Source organism: Stegostoma tigrinum, chromosome 31, assembly GCF_030684315.1.
Source record: "Stegostoma tigrinum isolate sSteTig4 chromosome 31, sSteTig4.hap1, whole genome shotgun sequence".
NCBI classification, from domain to species: domain Eukaryota; kingdom Metazoa; phylum Chordata; class Chondrichthyes; order Orectolobiformes; family Stegostomatidae; genus Stegostoma; species Stegostoma tigrinum.
The window spans coordinates 31279452-31297246 of record NC_081384.1 but is presented as its reverse complement, the minus strand read 5'-3'; the positions used below and the strand labels follow the sequence as shown (position 1 = coordinate 31297246).

Here is a 17795-nt window from a genome sequence, read left to right as displayed (position 1 = left end):
AAGAACAACACTGCACAACAACTGAAGCCTTGACATCCAGATACAGACACTCTTCACTGGAATCATAGCTAAATTCCACTATTAATTAGGCAATAGCCAAGTTGGGTTGTGAGGCTTAATCTGCTTACTTGAGGGGTCGTACTTTGGTTGCTACATGCAATAAAGTTTCAGCAATTGTTTTAGAATTTGATTAACTGTGAGACTTCTTAATAAGTGGCTGTATTAAAGGTGGCTTGGGATGATTCACACAGAACACACCTTTATCCATTTTGTTGTGCTGACATTTCATGTGAATGTGATATCCATTGTACTGTAAGGCAAATATTTAATAATTTTAAGTTATTTTACATTAGTGAATCAATTATGACATTGTACATAGAAAGAGGATAGGCTATCCTTCTTGTTTATTTTGCAAGTTCTTTTGTGGGCTGCTATTGTGTTTCTTTTTCTCCTCATAGCTTTGGTTTTCATTTCTGCAGTCCTCTGATTGATCTATCCTCTTTACTTTTGTATAGAAAAGAATAGGCAGTGTGTCAAGGAAGTAAATAAACAAGGTGAGCAAGTGTTGCAAGGAATATATACCAATTCAATATTGTGGGCAGAACATAATGCTTTCCCCTGTGGAAGGATTGAAGGTAGCCTCTGATGAGCTAGCAGTTCTTTCCGGGCAAGACTCTTGGCCCTTGAGTCACTGATTGTAAGGAAATGCCCATTGTAGTCTACTTCAGTGCTTGGTTGACACTTAATTCAACAGGCCTTCTCAGAAAGAGATGTCACAAGGCTTTCATCAGCTCTCCAGCCACTGGCATATTCCATCTCTATATTAAATTATAATCCTATATGTCAATTGCTTTATGAAAACCACTTGCTTTCACTGGATTCCCTACTGCTTTAATTGCAAGGACCAGCTATCTTGCTTATTGTCTATCGCTCCATACTGATTCAGTTTCTATTACGTCTTTCAAATATATATCCAGTGTAGCATAGTTTTTAAGTTATCATATGCCATTATGTCACAGGACCCTGTGCTTTGCAGTAGTGTATGTTGCTCTTTTACGCTATCCTTCACTATGCAGCTTTAGCATTTGTAGTTCTTCTCATGTGCAATTAGGCACCATCCTTTTGTACTTCATACATGTCCTTTGCAAATGCTTTCACATTCCCGTTTGTATCGCTCGAGTCTTGAGCTCTATCACGTGCCCTTGTGGCTCTCAATTCTGTTGCATGCCACTTACCTCTTATCTGCAACAGGCTGTATCACAAACCAAGGAAGGATATAGAGAGGGCATATTCTTGTACTACCATGGCCAACAATTCATATTTTTCACTGACTACCCCTGGCCTGTGGCCCAATCAGTGACTGATAAATGCTCGCTAAATGTACGTGACAAAGATAGAGAGGGTCTGGGCCATTATGGAGGCTCAGAGTTGCAGGGTGGCAGAAAAACATGATGTCGGTAAAGTGGGCATAGAGCTGTAACATTGCTGGAACTAGATTAGGGAAATAACTTAAGGGAAGCAAACAAAATGCTCCAACCTGATGTCAAAATATTAGGGAAGAAGACCAAGAGAAATGGAATCAGGGTCCAAGAAGACTTAGGATTAAGTTGGCAATTTGTGGAGGATGACAAAAGCAGCAAAGATGAGAAACTGTTAGGGATGCCAGATTGATTGACCAATCTGATGGAAAAAGCCAAAATGGGTGAGAAAAATCAAGTTAAGGTGCGTCAGGGGCTAAGCAACAACCAATGAGACTCATGGAAGGTTTTGTTTTCTTTATTCATTCACAGGATAAGGGTGTCGCTGGCTAGGAAGCATTTATGGCCCATCCCTAATTGAGGTCAAAGAGAGACGAAACAGAGGGATCTGCTACCAGTCTTAAATAGCTTAACTACACTGTCACCGGTAAACATTCATAATGAAATTCCTCTGATAAACAAGCATATCATGTTGGAAATATGGACATAAAAGATTTATTCAACAATTATGATTTCGGAAGGTAATGTTTATGGGCAGGAAATGAGTACTAAATGCAAATTTCTTCATAATAGAAAGATATGAGACTTTTTCACACACATATTTGTGAGAATATTGAATGCACTGATAAAGATGACCATAAATGTAAAGGCAAATGAGATGTCTAAAATGGGGATTCATTCTTACAGGGAAAATAATATTGAAGAATATGAAAACACGATATGAAATTACACTAAAATAAATTGCTATCAGCAAGATTAAAAAAAGACAAATTTATATATATATACATAAATAAAGAGTTTTGGAAGAATATGATATAAAGAATTTGATATAATTACCTTTGACGGTTCTGTATTAAGCATTTCAGCATAATTCGGTACATACGTTCCTGCTTCATGTCCTTTGTGTGCATGCGGATGTGGACGCGGCTGTGGTCGTGGTCGCGATATTGGTGGAGGGAATACATCTGTTTCTTTTCCCCCTGCTTCTTCTTTATCGTCTGGACGCAAAAGAGAAGGATTCCAAGACCCTAGTTCAGGTAAATACTCTTTTCCTTCATACTGCTTCATTAGGTGTCCTATTTTGGTAAGAAGGTCTGTACAAGCAGCCTTTAATTTAGGTTTCAGACAATCTATCTTAATTATTCTTATTACGTGAGCAAACAGAGTTTGTATATCCTTGTTGGGTTCTACTGCTCGCACTTCTTCATTAACTTTAGTCTCAAACATATCATCAACATTTGTTTTGATTCTAGAATTATTTGATGAAGAAGTTTTAACTGATTCCTTTATTATTTTCTTGGGATGTACTGGGGGAATTAAATCTTTATTACCTTCCACTTTCTCCACAGCCTGAGTGGTTGTCCGGTGTTCTGAAACTCTGGTCGTACTGGTCTCTTCAGTGTGATTGGTCTCTGCGGTAGATTGCTTGTATGCATCTTCGAGTAGTTTAATAATTTCAAGTTGAGTTAGCTTAGTGTTGGATTGTGTTACAGAATTTGGCTCAACTTCATTCTGCACAGCTTTATCCAGGAACTGACCTAGTGGTTTGTGCCAAGACCCATCTGAAATATTAACTGTATATGCTTCATTATTACCCACATCAATAATCTCAGTATCTTGCATAGACCTACTGAAATGTCCAGGGTCAAGTGCTTTCCTTAGCAGTGGCTTTTGCTCAGCTATTACATACTCAATGTTATGTTTTTCTGAATAACTATCATCTGATCTATTTTCCATTTCAATAATGGCTTGAGGTATTTCACTGTTTTCTGGAGGAATACTGGGTATTTCAAACATAGAAACTTCCACTTCTGGGGACTCCACTACAGTTTGTGGATTTTCAGATTCTGGAGTAGAAATGTTCAGTTCTATAATATCTGGGTAATGTTCATCAAATTCATACATTACGTTTGGTTTGTCTGTAGTTGTTTCTTTGAATGTAAAAACTGTAGTCGACTTCACTTCCTGCTTGATATTTTCTATTTGATCTTCGAGGTTGCCCCGCCTAACTCTCTTGATAACTTTGTGCTTTTTATGCTTTACATTTTTATCAACACTGGAAGCACTTGTGGTCAGATGAGGCCCATGATTAAGATGTTTGGGTGGTCGATGGTTTTGCAGGGGAATATCGTCAGAATTGAATAAGTTCAAAGGACTATGTTTACCAGTTCTCCCTCCATTAATGTTCCACTGAAGATGGTTTGCTCTGCCAAGGTGTGAACTAAATCCATTATCTCTAGCAAAGGTTGGTCTTTGCCTAAGTCGACTTAAATGAGACATTCTGGATGCTTTTGGATCAGCCAAACGTGGATCTAAATGATTTCCAACATACATGTTTTTTTCACTTTCTTCTATTTGATGAAGTAAACCTAACTTAGAAGATCTTGATAATTTGTTCTCACGGGCTAATTTCTTACTAGATTCAACATTTTGATTAAAGAATGATTCCAATATTCTGTGGTTTCTTAGGGACATTTGAGATCTTAGCACAGTTCCATTGATCATCAGAAACGTTTCACTTACGTCTGTAATACAAATAAAAGTGAAATCAGAAATGTTCTATTTTCAAAAGTAACTTTAATCATCAATTGATACTTTCGCATGATTTAGATGATAAAACATCACTCCATACTATTGAATTAAGAAAGAAATAAGCTAGAATGGTGATCTTCATTTTTTTTCTAAATCAAATTTATTAACTTAGAGTATTCAATTGTTGTTTCTAAAATTCTATGATGTTATAGTTTAAGACCATAGGCTAGGAAAATCTTCTCTGACATAAGCAGAAACAACTCTGTAGTTAACTCAGCTGGTGCAAAAATCTAAACTTTATTAATACTCCTTCAAATGTGTATTGAATTCTCCTTTCTTTCTTCATTGCAGTATTTGCCTCCCACAACAAGGTAAGCCAAAGTAACGTGCTCGCTGTGTACAGAAGCTCAATTAAATAGTGAATGGATCTTCCTTCTCTCAACTTGAGCTGGTGTAATCTGATTTAATGATGATCACAGACATAACAGTAGGATTCAAATTTTATATTCCATGAAGAATTTTGAACACTTGTGATCCTTCCATATATTCTTCCACCTAACCTCACAGTCTAGACGTCTTCAACTAGGTATTGTTTTCCTTCCCCTTCAATGTCTATTTAGTCACACAAATACACAAGATTGGGTATCTGTGTGTCATCCAATGGGCCCATTCATTCAGTGCACCACCAATATCATATTGATGATTTTCGACAATGGCATGACCTTGAATGAGTCCTGCCAACATTTCTGTATATGCCAAAGATGGCATAATCAAAATTGCTTTTTTGTACTGTTTTTTGCACTGACTGTTTGTTACTCCATATAAGAGAGAGAGAGAGAGTTTCATTCCAAGTAACTGGACCTCACCTTGGATCAGGATCGTGAATGGTACCAAGAACAACTTCAACCTTCAGATCAGCAATCAATTGAGGGGTCCCCAATGGGCAGAACGGTGTGCAGCTTATTGTTTCTTTTCCTTTCTTTTTCATTCCTTTTATTTACTTAATAAATGTTCCTTTCTTTTTTCATCTTATTATCTAATAAATATTCATACTTAAGCAAACTGTTATTGTTGAGACTTCTCTTAACTATATTTAACCAAATCTGAAAAGAACTGCTTGGATATGCCCTATAATCTGAGACAATGATATAAATGGAAATAGTTTGTCACCACCTACTCTATCCAGCCTTCTTACAATATTGAAAACATCTATCTGACCTTCTCTTAACCTTCTCCTCTCCAAGGAGAACTATCTCAACTTCTTCAATCTGCTTAGGGACACTGCAACCTTGCTTTTCCTGATATATATTAATTAAAGATATACATTAGGAGGATATGTTAATCTTAGGAGGACAGTGTAAAACTCCAAAAGGACACAGACAATTTGGTGAAGAGGGTAGATATGTGGCAATGAGTTTCACTGCTGAGAAATGTTACTGATGTATGTGGGTAGGGAAAATACTGAAAGATAATACAAAATAGGGATGCAATTTTAAAGGGTCTACAGAAGCAAAAGTGTATATATGCACAGGTCACTGAAGGTGGCAGGGCTGATGCAGAGAGCAATAAGTAAAGCACACAGTATCCTTGGTTTAACAGGGGCACAGAGTGCAAGAGCAAGAGGGTGAAGTTGAAATTTTATAAGACACTTATTACACTTCTTATTTGCTGAAGTATTGTAAGTAGTTTTGTCAGCTTCATTATAGAAAGGATGTGAAGAGATTGGATCCACTGCAGAAGCAGTTTACAAGATGAGAAACAGGGATGTTTAGATTTGGCCCATTATGAAAGTACTTTTCTTGACCATCAATTTCTGGAGCGGACATTTTGTAATTTATTATTTCACTGCATATAGGATTCATTGGCTACAGCAACATTTTTTGCCCATCCCTTATTGCCCCTAAATATGTAGAGGTGGCCCACTGCCTTTAACTGCTGCAGGTCATGCAGTTTAGGTGTACCCAAAGTACTGTCAGGGAAGAAGTCAGCATTTTGATCCAGCAACAGTAAAGGAATGATGAAGTAATTCTATGTCAGGATGGTGTGTGGCTTTGAAGGGAATTTCCATTCATCTGGTTCCTTCCTTTTTCTAGATGGTAGAGGTCATGGGCTTGGAAGACACAGCCAAGGATGCTTTGGTGAGTTACTGCAATCTATCTGGTAGATGGCACACACTGCTGCCCCTGTGTATCCTAGTTGAGGGACTAAACACTTATGCTGGTCGATAGGCTGCTTTGTCTTGGGTGGCATGAAACTTCTTGAATGTTGCTGGAACTGCACTTAGTCAGGCAGGTGGACATTATTCTGTCACACTAAAAGGGGAGCAGGATTTGTTGAGTCAGCAGTTGAGTTACTTGCTGTAGAATTCACAACTTTTGAGCTGCTTTTGGAGCCACAGTATTTATACAGCTGATCCAGTTCAGTTTCTGATCATTGATAGCCCCCAAAATGTTCATAGTGGCAGCTTCAGTGATGGTAATTCCAATGAATGTCAAAGGATGATGGTCAGATTCTCTGTTGTTGCAGATTGTCACTTCCTGGAACTTGGTGTCATGCAAACGTTACTTGAAGCCAGGGCTTCTGGCTGAAAGGCAGGGGACTATCTACTGACATGTGACTAAGCAAAGTGATGAAGTAGAAGGCTGACGAGTCTTCAGGTCCCGATGGGCTTCATACTAGAGTCTTATAAGATGTTGCTGCTAAGGTAGAAGATGTACTGGCGTCAATTTATTCAAAACTTGCTAGATTCAGGAAAATTTCTGTCAGATTGGAAAATAGCAAATATTGCTAAAAATCATGAGACTGGAGGCTGATTATTTTGACGTCTGTTGTCAGGAAAGTGTTAAAATCAACCATTAGAGAGATGGTAGCACATTGAAAAACTCAAGATAATCATGAGGTTTTGTGAAAGGGAGAACAATTTGAAAACTGAGGTGCTGCAGGATATGCGCTCCAAAGCATCAATCACAGAATTTTTGTATGCAGTTGATAGCACATAATCAAGAAGGCTATTGAGGTGCTTTCCTTTATTACAAGAAGAAGTGAACATAAAAGTATGGATGTTACTGTTCAATTGTAAACATCAATGGTGAAACTACATCTTGAATACGTCTTGTTTCAAGAAAAACATAAATGCATTGGAGGTAGTTCAAAGCAAGTTCATGAGACTTATAACTGGAATGAGTGGGTTATCTTGTGAAGATAGCTGGGACAATGCGGGCTTGTTTCTATTCATGTTTGGAAGAGTGAGACAGAATTTGAAAGTGCAAAAGATCCTGAATGGTCTTGGTAAAATGCATGTATAAAGGGTGTTTCCTCTTGTGGGTAAGACCAGAACTAGAACTATTTTAAAATTAATGGGTCACTCTTTCAAAACGGAGATGAAGAGAATTGTATTTATCTAAAGATGTGCAACTTTGGAAATGTGCCTCAGAAACTGGTGCAAGTAGGATCATTAAACATTTTTAAGGTAGATAAATGCTTGTGAGGCAAGACAATCAAACATCAACAGGGGTAGATGGGAATATTAAAATGAAAACATGGAGGGGCTGACTTAGGAGGGAGGTTGGGATTGAACTTTTTGGAATTCTGAAAAATGTGCGATGATCTTATTGTAGTATGCAAAACTCTTAGGGAACTTGATAGAGCAGATACTAAAAGGTTGTTTCCCATTGTGGGACCGTCTAGAACAGGAATGCAAAACCTCAGAATTTAAGGGTTGTACATTTAAGACAAAGGAAGAATTTCTTTTCTCAGAGGATAATGAATCTGTGGAATTCCTTACAGCAGGGAATATGGGAGTAATTTACTGCAACAGGCTGTGGGATTTCCATTCCTGCCTGAGAATACCACACCTGCAAGTCCCCTTCCAAGTTATACCCCATCCTGACTTGGAGGTTTACTGCCTTCCTTCACTCTTGCTGGGTCAAGATCATGGAACTCCCTTCCTAACAGTAATCTGGGTCTACCTATAACCCAAGGACTGCAGTGTCTTCAAGAAGGCAGCTCACCATTACCTTCTCCATGGCAATTAAGGATGGGCAATAAATGCCGGCCTAGCTAGTAAAGTGACATCCCATGAAATAATTTTTTAAAAAATCAGCAGAGCCCATTCAAATCCCAAGGTACCAAACCCCGAAAAACACGAGAAATCTCTACTGAGAGCAGAACAACACAAACTAACAGCCTTTGTCAGCACTGTGGAACAAGGAATAATCACAGGCAGAAGCAGTGCTCAGTTTTGAAAGAGTAATGCTTCGGAGTGTACTTACAGAAAATGCGGTGAAGTAAGACGCAGTCACAGTGCAGGAAGAAGCCAAATGTTTACTCACATGAAGAAGCTCACTACAGTAAAACACACTACAATAGAAGAAAAGTCAAAGGTATTCCTAGATGATCCAGACGATGCTTTCTGGTAAGGAAATGTTTAAGTCAATGAACATCTCACTAATTTTAAGTTTGTTATGGGGCAAACTCATTAAAAAAAAATCAGACAATGTACTGTGGATGAAGAAACGTTATCTATAGCCAAAGCAGTGGAATTACATGGTCCAGGAGGTATAGCACTTAAGATTAAAGGTATGATACAAGCAATTCTCCAACACAGGAGGTTTCAGATGGTAGAAAACTTGTATGTACTTCACAATCAAGAATTCTAACTCTTAAGCATGAGTGAAAATCTTAATCTTCTTCAAATGTTAGAAGGAGTCAAACTCATTCAAGATGAAAAACTATGAGCAGCAGACATGAAACAACAGATTGGATATGTATTGTAACAACCAGTCAAGGCACACCCAACAAATGATTTCATAGGACACTCTAAACTCATAGAATAATCCATACAAAAGGCAAGATCCATTGAGATTAGGTATGTTAGCATAGGAAATTCACTTCATACCGTAAGCAAGTGACTGTACTGGATTCACAGAAAAGTTTTCCACAACTAAACAGAGTTCAGACTTCAAAGGTCTCCAAGGTTTGTGAACAAACACTAGCAACCAGATTGCCAGTGAGCAGCATAGCCCACTTGAGCTCAGGGATGAATCTTTAACTAATGTAATTCAGAATGCAACACAGCTAAGTGAATAAGTAATAACAGATTTAAGTTTGGTGCCAGGTGCCGAGATGATTCACATGATGCAAATTCAATCAAAGTATTCCATTTCCTCGTCTTCCCATGAAGAATCCCAAATACGTGACAGAAATTGTGCCAAATAAGAAACAAATTTCAAGTAGTACAATTGAGGAAGCAAGCACGCTGACTTTATCAATACTGCAATCAACATGAGTGAATAAAAATATCTAAACAAGCAAGAAGTTGAAGTAGAGAGTCTACACACTGCCATATGAATTTACTGGTAGATTGAGGATAAAAATCTGTACATGCAGATTGAAAATGTAGGACATACAACACCATGGAATTCACGAGCAAGAAGGGACAATCATTATGAAGAATTTCTTCTTTGTCGATGCCTAAACTACGTAGTTTAGAAATCCAGGCTGAAACAAAGAAGAAATGATCTGGACTAACAACCTGCAATAGTGCATAAAGTGCCCTTGTCACTAGGGCAGAGGTCCTCTTTGAAGAAAATTCAAGAAATTAAGTTAGTCCAGTTTAACGAAACTTTCAGACATTCTACTGCCAGGAAGAGAATCAGTAAAGTCAATAATCTTCAACCCACAGATGCTCAAAGTCTCGGAGAACAGTCAAATCTGCAGGACTAGGGTGCATATGAGAGGTGAAAGGTTTTAAAAGGGCATGACAGCAACTTTTTTTTACACAGAGTGTGGTTTGTGTATGGAATGAGCTTCCAGAGTAAATGAAGAGTGCAGGTACACTTAAAACATTTAAAGGACATAAATACATGAATAAGAAAGGTTTGGAGAGATATGGGCCAAACACAGACAAGTGGAACTAGTTTAGTTTAGGATTACGGTTGGCATAGACTGGTTGAACCGTAGGGGCTGTTTGTGTGCTGTATGATGCTAGGACCACCTAAATTTGTGAAGTCAGAAACGTGGAAAAAAAATGATATAGTGGTGAAAGTAATTCTATAAAAATGTAAAAATGTTAATATTGGAAGCATTAGCCTGAGGGAGATGTTGTATAAGTGTGTGAGGATCCGAAAATGTGAATGGATGAGGAGTGCCTTAGGCAACATCCATTATGTTGTTATAGCAGCTTGGGAACAGAAACAGCTTAGGATCATGAAGTAATGCATGCCACCATCTAGGACTTCCTGATAGACTCTGTAACCACGAGTGGAATTTCCTTTTTGTGGGACTAAGTGTCAAGATGAGTCTAAAGTGGATGAGACTTATACATCAGACATATCAGGTTTTCTTTTGTGATTACATTCTGCTCAGTCCATTAAATCTGCAGGCATGGGTAAAATGCCAAATTTTATGAGCAAGAGGCTCTGCTCCCCATCAGGACCTCCAAAGTCTGAGCTCCATAGTTAAAAGTACCCAGACAGCATTTCATTCTCTGCAGCTCAGGTGCATCAATCAACCTCTCTTTTCGCAACCCAGGGAATCCAGGGAATGTCAGAGACCAGGAAAAATGTAGCATCACAAGCACTCATACACCACCGTGTCAATGATCTTTCATTACAGTTCAGACATGCTTGCCTGCCACAGTCAGATTTTCAGTCATCGGCCAGTACGGCTGCTTCACTTGTTGGCCAAATGAAGCTTCACCCCTTATTCTACCAGTGTTTAACAACAACAAGCAAGAGTGTACATGACTGAGGCTTCTCAAGAGTTTTTTTGATCCAGACATGTTTCATCACTTATCTATAACTGTTTGCACCAAGTAATGCCTGCCTTGAAAGAGTAAAGTTTCCAAAGAAGCTAGTACTCACCAGAGCTTGGAGGAAAAGTCTACCCTACTAAGTACACCTCATAAATAGTGTGTTTGTAAATACACATTTCCCAACTTTGCTGAATAAGATTGCACACATAAAATGTAATTCCAGTGGACTGAGATAATAATGAGCATCTACGAATGCATAAGAGGTTCCCAAAGAAGACCAATATGAAAGGTTCTGAGAACTCAATGGCAAAACTTTAATCTGCCACTGGGAAAATGAACACTTGCCTGCCCCTCAATTAAGTTTCCCTGCCCAGGATTACAACTCTTGCCTTTCATATTAACACAGTTCATAGCCAGTTTCTATATTACAATAAATGTCATCTTGTTTAAGACTACGAAGTGGCTTTCATTCAGTATACTAGATCAAGCAGACTCTGTTCCTGAAAGACAGTGGCGGCTGCAAATGTATCACATAATGAGCAATTATTGAAGGATATTGTACAACATTATGAGCAGCAGTATGGATTGCTCACACAATGGGCAGCACACACTAGTTGGCAGAATAAGATACATTACTGCAAGGGTACAGACTGTCCTGCAGCTCCAAACAAAAATTTATTCGGCCACGGTATTTTCAAATAGCCATCTGAGCTGCATGAGACAATATGGTGTATAGTACAATATGGTGTTTGGAACATTTTGTGTAAGGGTATTTGTGGAGTAGTGGCAGTTTCCCTATCTGTGAGCCAGGAAGCCCAAGTACAAGTCACATCTACTCCAGAGGCACGGAGTACCATCTATGAATAGGATGATTAAAATACATCTTCAATACACTTCAGGCACAGAGGATCATGATGTAAGAACTGGTAGGATAATGCTGATTAACGGAAAGCTGTGACTTGAATTTCACTCTTCTTGGTACTCGATTACAAAAATTGCATCCACGGCTGAAACAGGAAGTAAGGTTTCTGCCTATATTATTGAGGGGTTTAACCCCTGTTTCAGAGCTGTTGCAAATTTGGTTTGTTCTGAAACAGCCAACACTTGGAAAAACTAAAACTCAGCACCAGCTAAGAGAACAATATTCATAATCAGTGTTCCATCCAATGCCCCAGTTCCCCACCGCTGAACAATTTCACTCCTTTCCACAAAAATCTGACCACCACGCCTAGGCCAAATAGAAAAATCCATTTTATTCCTTTCTTGATCCCTCGGAACAAATTGATGATCTAACTCTAGAATGGAGACTGTACTTTCTATTTAGTCTGTACAAAAGCCAACATTAGGTAATCTAACACAGGCTGCCAGAAAATTAAAGGCAGCAACAACCATTTCCATCATGGACAACTGTAAGCTAAAATTCTTGAAATGTATGAATTAAGGTATGGAAAATTACTGTTTCTAGTGCCTGTGACAAAACTTGACTGTGACTTCCAAGTGTTTCTGCAAAATTGTTGCAAAGGTATGTGCAAGGCTTTGCTTCTTGACCTCCATCTACCTCCAGGATTCTAGTATCATGAAAGAGTTAATGAACCAATCAACTCATTTTTAAATAAGAAAACTGAAATAACAGTTTATAGCAATTTGACACTTCTATCAAGAAGTTTGGTATGAGGCTTTGCAAAGCTAAAATTTGATTCATACCCAACGATATTTTAGGTCAAAGAAAGAAGCCACCTGTTATGACAATGCCCCTTCATTCAACATCACTTTGGGGATGTATACAAAAAGATCCCAGGATTTCTCAGTAATCCCAGTAAATATTCTACATGCACGACGCAGAAGGCCATTTTTGAACAGCAGCAATCCTAGAGAAATAGCTACGTAAATTAAAGGCTGATCAGTGAGGGTACAGTAGAAGGTCACAGTCTTGGAAACTTCAAATGGAGTGGCGTTTGTGTCCCTCCTACTCTTCCTCATCCACCTTAGTAAGTGCTGAATAGTTCTATAAGATGAGCAACACAACAACCTGATACTGACATGGAAAATCTATATTTAATGTAAAAATGATTCTGTCACTAAGAACCAGGCTTGGGACACAGCAACGACAGAAGGATGCACAGAAGTTACATCACTGTCTCATCAAATTTACCATCCCCTTCACTTTACAAATATCAATAAACATTCCCTTCTTAAATTTTACAGTGAATAACATTCAAATGCCTGGAACTTGTTGCATAAATTTTGTTAAGATATCTATTCCAATACTAAAATAATTTTGATATAGACTTGTGTTTAAAATGGCCGTGGTTGTTCTCAGGAAAGCAAACTGTGAACTATTCCAAATTAGTTAAGTGTCATCCCAATGAGTTTTTGATGAGAAAAGTTTAATGTTAGCCTATTTCTTCTTTAGATTTGAATGCCCACTTATTCAAGGGTTGCTGAACTATAGCTTCTGCTGTGACTTAATTACAAAAAAGGGCAAGGAGATAGAGAGGCCCAAATCTACCTCAGCCAGAAGAAAGATTGAGGCCTGCACTGTTAAAGAGATACCATGTATGAATTTTAAAATGTCAAAGGGAAAAGAAGGTTTGAGATAAAAGTTTAACATTTCTGATGTCTTGGAAAATAAATACAGCAGGAAACTGCAGTTATCTAGATTTGAACATAATAGGTAGGATGAAGAATGCTTACCATGATACCCTTTGAGATTCGAGGAACTTAAAAGTAAAAGTCAAATGAACACCGACTATATTACTTCAATCAATCAGAAAAGGCAAGTTTTTGAAAGAGATTGGAACCCAGAGAAAGGTCATTGACTCGTGACAACCTCACTCAATTATGCCATCTGGGAGGTGAGCTGTCTCATGGATGCGTACAGCGTAAACATAGCTGGGCTCTACTGAATTCAGTGGTATTGAGTAGAAAAGATGAACAAATGATACAAAAGATGATACTGTGCTTTTGACGAAAATGCAAGAATTCCATTTTAAGATCAATAGAGATAGAGAGACCTAGAATATTGTTAGAATTTTTTTATTATAAAAGGCTGAAGGAGCTTGAAAAAGAAAACAATATTTTGATTACCTCATTGAAGAGAACGGACGATGCCAGGATGCAGTAATTTATTCCTGTGCTGCAACAGCAAAGGAGATTAATAGCACACACGGTGCAATTTGAAGGACGTGGAAGATTAGACGAGTTTGAATGAAAAGTTGATGTTATTGACCAAGGAACTGAATGGGAGTGTAACAAGATCTTTTGGAAGGATGAGTTATATTCAGATCATATGTTCATTGCATAATTATTTATTTTAAATTAATTGCTTTTAAGCAATGAGTCATTTAAAACAAAACTTCACAATGGGGTTCAATTACTACTGTACTAAAATAACTAGAATTTGGCTGGTTTCTGTTTACAGATCTTGCAGCTGGCAGCTAGAGAGCTTCACTATTGACTTCAGATAGTTGGAGGAATCGAGGTTGTGATGAAATCTTCTTGTATCTCGTTCCGATACTCGGCATGTCAGCAATCTATGACTGGCTATATGCATTGCATGTATGGTTCCAAGTGTTGCTATGTGGCAACATTTAATTCTGCCCAAAAATAAGGGAGGAGCTTATTGCAAGATTTTCCATAGGCCACCAAAGCAGAATTCAAAGAGACAGAGGCCAATAAGTATGTGAAGGAGAAAGAGGATAGACTCCACGTTAGAAGTATGGATTTTTTCTGCACTGTGGGAACAGCAACAAAACTATCTGTGTTTTGTGTAGTTGGAATGCTGTGGGAAATCTGAGAACAGTTGTATTCTAGGCTCAGGGAAGTCCTGGGGGAAGGAGTTAAGAGAAGTGAACCATTGAACTGTATTGCCGAACTACACTAACTCTGTGTAGTTAAGATCCTGTGAGAAGTCAAAAGTAGTTGAATATCTCTATGACATTAAAACTCAAGCCTTGTTCTAGGAGTTATTAGGTTGTTAAGCATTGGAGTCAGGGCTCAGGAAAAGCTCACAAGAGGTCAGATGCCATTAATAAGCCAGTATATCGGAGAGCGGTGGTGGGGGTTGGCGGTGACAATACACAAGCAGTGTTTACTTTGATGCAGCTGAGCAGTATTGGATCAGGGACAACAGGAAAAGATTTAGCTTGGTGAAGTTAGAGGCAGACAAAAAAAACTGTAGTTATACCTGTAAATAATTACTGGAATACAATATTTGGATTCCAGGAGAGTGAGGCTCCAGGGGAGAACTGTGATCAACCAGAACAGTAGCAGTCACTGAGGCTATCCATGATGGCACAGCTTGTGAGAGGGTGTTTCAAACCTGGCTCAACAAATTTGCGGATGTGTAATCCCCAATGAGGTTGAATGTGATTTAGCAACCTACCCTGGCATTAATGGCAGAGGCAGAAGTGGTGGTTCTGAGAAACTTACGGGATTGGTCATGATCACATTTGATATTAGATGCATATTAGTGGGTGTTTATCCACAGTATTCTACCCACTTTTTTTTATTCATTCATGGGATGAGAGCATTGCTGGCCAGGCAGCCTTTATTGCCCATCCCTAATTGCCTAGAGGGCAGTTAAGAGTCAGCCACATTATTGAGGATCTGGAGTCACATGTAGGCCAGACCAGGTAAGGATGGCAGTTTCCTTTCCTAAAGGGCATTAGTGCACCAGATGGGTTTTACCTGACAACTGACAATGCTGCCATGCTTACTTGGTCTGGCGTACAGACCCACAGCAATGTGGTTGACTCTTAACTGCCCTCTGGGAAATTAGGGATGGGCAATAAATGCTGCCTAGCCAGTGATGCCCTCATCCCATGAATGAAGAAAGAAAAAAAACGGGTGCAATACTGTCGCTAAACACCCATTATTGAGCATCAAATATGATCGTGACCAATCCCATGAATTTCTCAGAACCCACCACCTCTACCTCCACCAATAATGCCAGGGTAGGCTGCTAAATCACATGGTCATCATTAGATTTTTAATTCCATGTACTTATTTGATTCAAATTCCATGGTCTGCTATGGCAGGATTCGAACCCATGTGCCAGAACACTATCTGGGTCTCTGGATTAACAGTCCAGCAATAATACCATTAACCCATCGCCTCCTCAAACTTACTGACCTCTGTCTCTTTGAATTCGGCTTTGGTGGCCTATGGAAAACTGCAATAAGCTCCTCTCTTATTACAACATGTTAATTCTGGGTATTCAAAATAAGGTGCACATGTATTGAAGACTGCATTACTGTGCTTACTTGTGTAATAAAGTAGTGTTGCTAGTTCAAAACCATGGAATCTTGAAGCTTATTCTCTGAGAAAATCTCCTGGATCTCACATTTTGTCTACTATACCAGATCGTAACATAAAATTAGTGGTCAAGTATGGATCATGACAATGCATACTGGCTGCAATATAACTAATGGTCACTAGATGGCATGATTGCATTACAATTCAAATTGTGCTTGTTTACATACACATTTTATAGTTGCAGTTCACATACGTATGCAGATGTGACCTACCACATGAGTTGTCATTAGCAGCACACGGATCTGAACACTGTATCTTCACAGTATTGAAGAGAATTTCAACAGTTCGAGCAACATAACAAAGGCAGCACCTCACTGCATCAGGCACATCACTGTAAAAGTAATGAAATAACAGAAGTAGTAATCAAATAATAAGCAAAATAATGTAAATAAAGTACCTTTGTATAGAATGGAAAAACACTCACAGCTGTACAATGTTTGGAACTGCCATAAAAGCTGGGTACATCATTTGAACAGAGAGCTTTGTTCCACGTAAGTCTCTGAAAATGAAGTTGGTTAAGCAGAAATGACTGTTAAGAACATATTAACAGAATAAAAATATTTTTCTTTAGATTCCTGGCAAAAAAATCCATTATGTATCTAAGACGTCTTTAGTGCCCTTCTATAGTTAGCTATACAAAAATGCATAAGTGTTAGTTAGGTAACTGGATAAATGCCTATCCTCTAATCTCTCAAATATTCAGCATGGATTACGAATTCGAACATTTGTTAAGGGCTCCAATCAACTAATTCAATAAAACAGCATGGTACTATGTCAACACTACATTGATAATTGATAATTAAACCATTTAGGGTACAAAGATTTGATGTATGTGTTGCTATGATCCCAGTTAATAGTGAAATTGGACAAGTCAGATCTCAAGAGAAACCTAGTAACGACTCAGTAAGTCATTAATTTTATTTTTATGGTTTGGCTACCATGTTGATCAATCTTTGGACATATTCACACAAAGCTCCCAAAGTTCTCTTAAAAAACACAAGCTTAATACACAAAATATAAACTAACAATATATATTAATATACATACAGAAAAGACAAATTTGAAAGACCATGAAATAAATAGCAAAAAGAAAAAACACCAAGCTTTTCCCATCAACATCCTTTATAGACCCTCATCCCCGCTGAAGTATCACTCCTATCTTAATTCTTTAAATACTTAGCCAACTGATTGAGACACAAGCATCTTTTGGCCAATTTTCAGTTTACTCTCCCGAGATGTCATTCACTTTATTACTGCCTCTCCCAAGATAGCCAGAATTCAGCTACTTCACTGACTTTTTCAAACTGAACTTTGAGAAAAGCCCTGCTAAAACAGTTTTATGGCTTCTTTCCAACTATGAAAGACTGTACTACACAAGCTAAATAGCTCTTCTGTAGGTATGAAACAATTCTCAACCAAATACTGATAGTGTCCCCTTGTTTGTTGATTTGTACATCATAACAGTTCAACTTTCTAAACACTTCATCAATTAACTTTCCAGGTGATTAGCTTAAATCACATGATTTCTTGGAAATGATACTTGAACTCACTGTTCAAAACTGCTTCCTGATCTTTGTTTTAAAAAAAGTCACATTCGCAGTCTAAAAACTAAAATGCGTGTTATCTAATTTAAAATATCATATTACAAATCTTTAACATAGTGTCCTTTCTCTCTATGTTTTTGTTACTGATTGAAGATATTCATGCTAGTTTAG

At 38.1% G+C, this 17795-nt stretch overlaps 1 protein-coding gene across 1 annotated transcript in view; it reads right to left on the bottom strand.

Annotated features, from left to right (window-relative positions):
- The window catches only part of LOC132206131 (uncharacterized), a 116311-nt gene that overhangs the window by 92564 nt on the left and 5952 nt on the right, over positions 1-17795 (bottom strand). The window contains exons 2-4 of the mRNA XM_059638795.1: positions 16293-16411; positions 2810-4003; positions 2316-2476 (exon numbers count right to left, since the gene is read on the bottom strand). Coding sequence (XP_059494778.1) covers positions 2316-2476; positions 2810-4003; positions 16293-16411 — 1474 coding nt within the window. The remainder of the gene's footprint in view (positions 1-2315; positions 2477-2809; positions 4004-16292; positions 16412-17795) is intronic.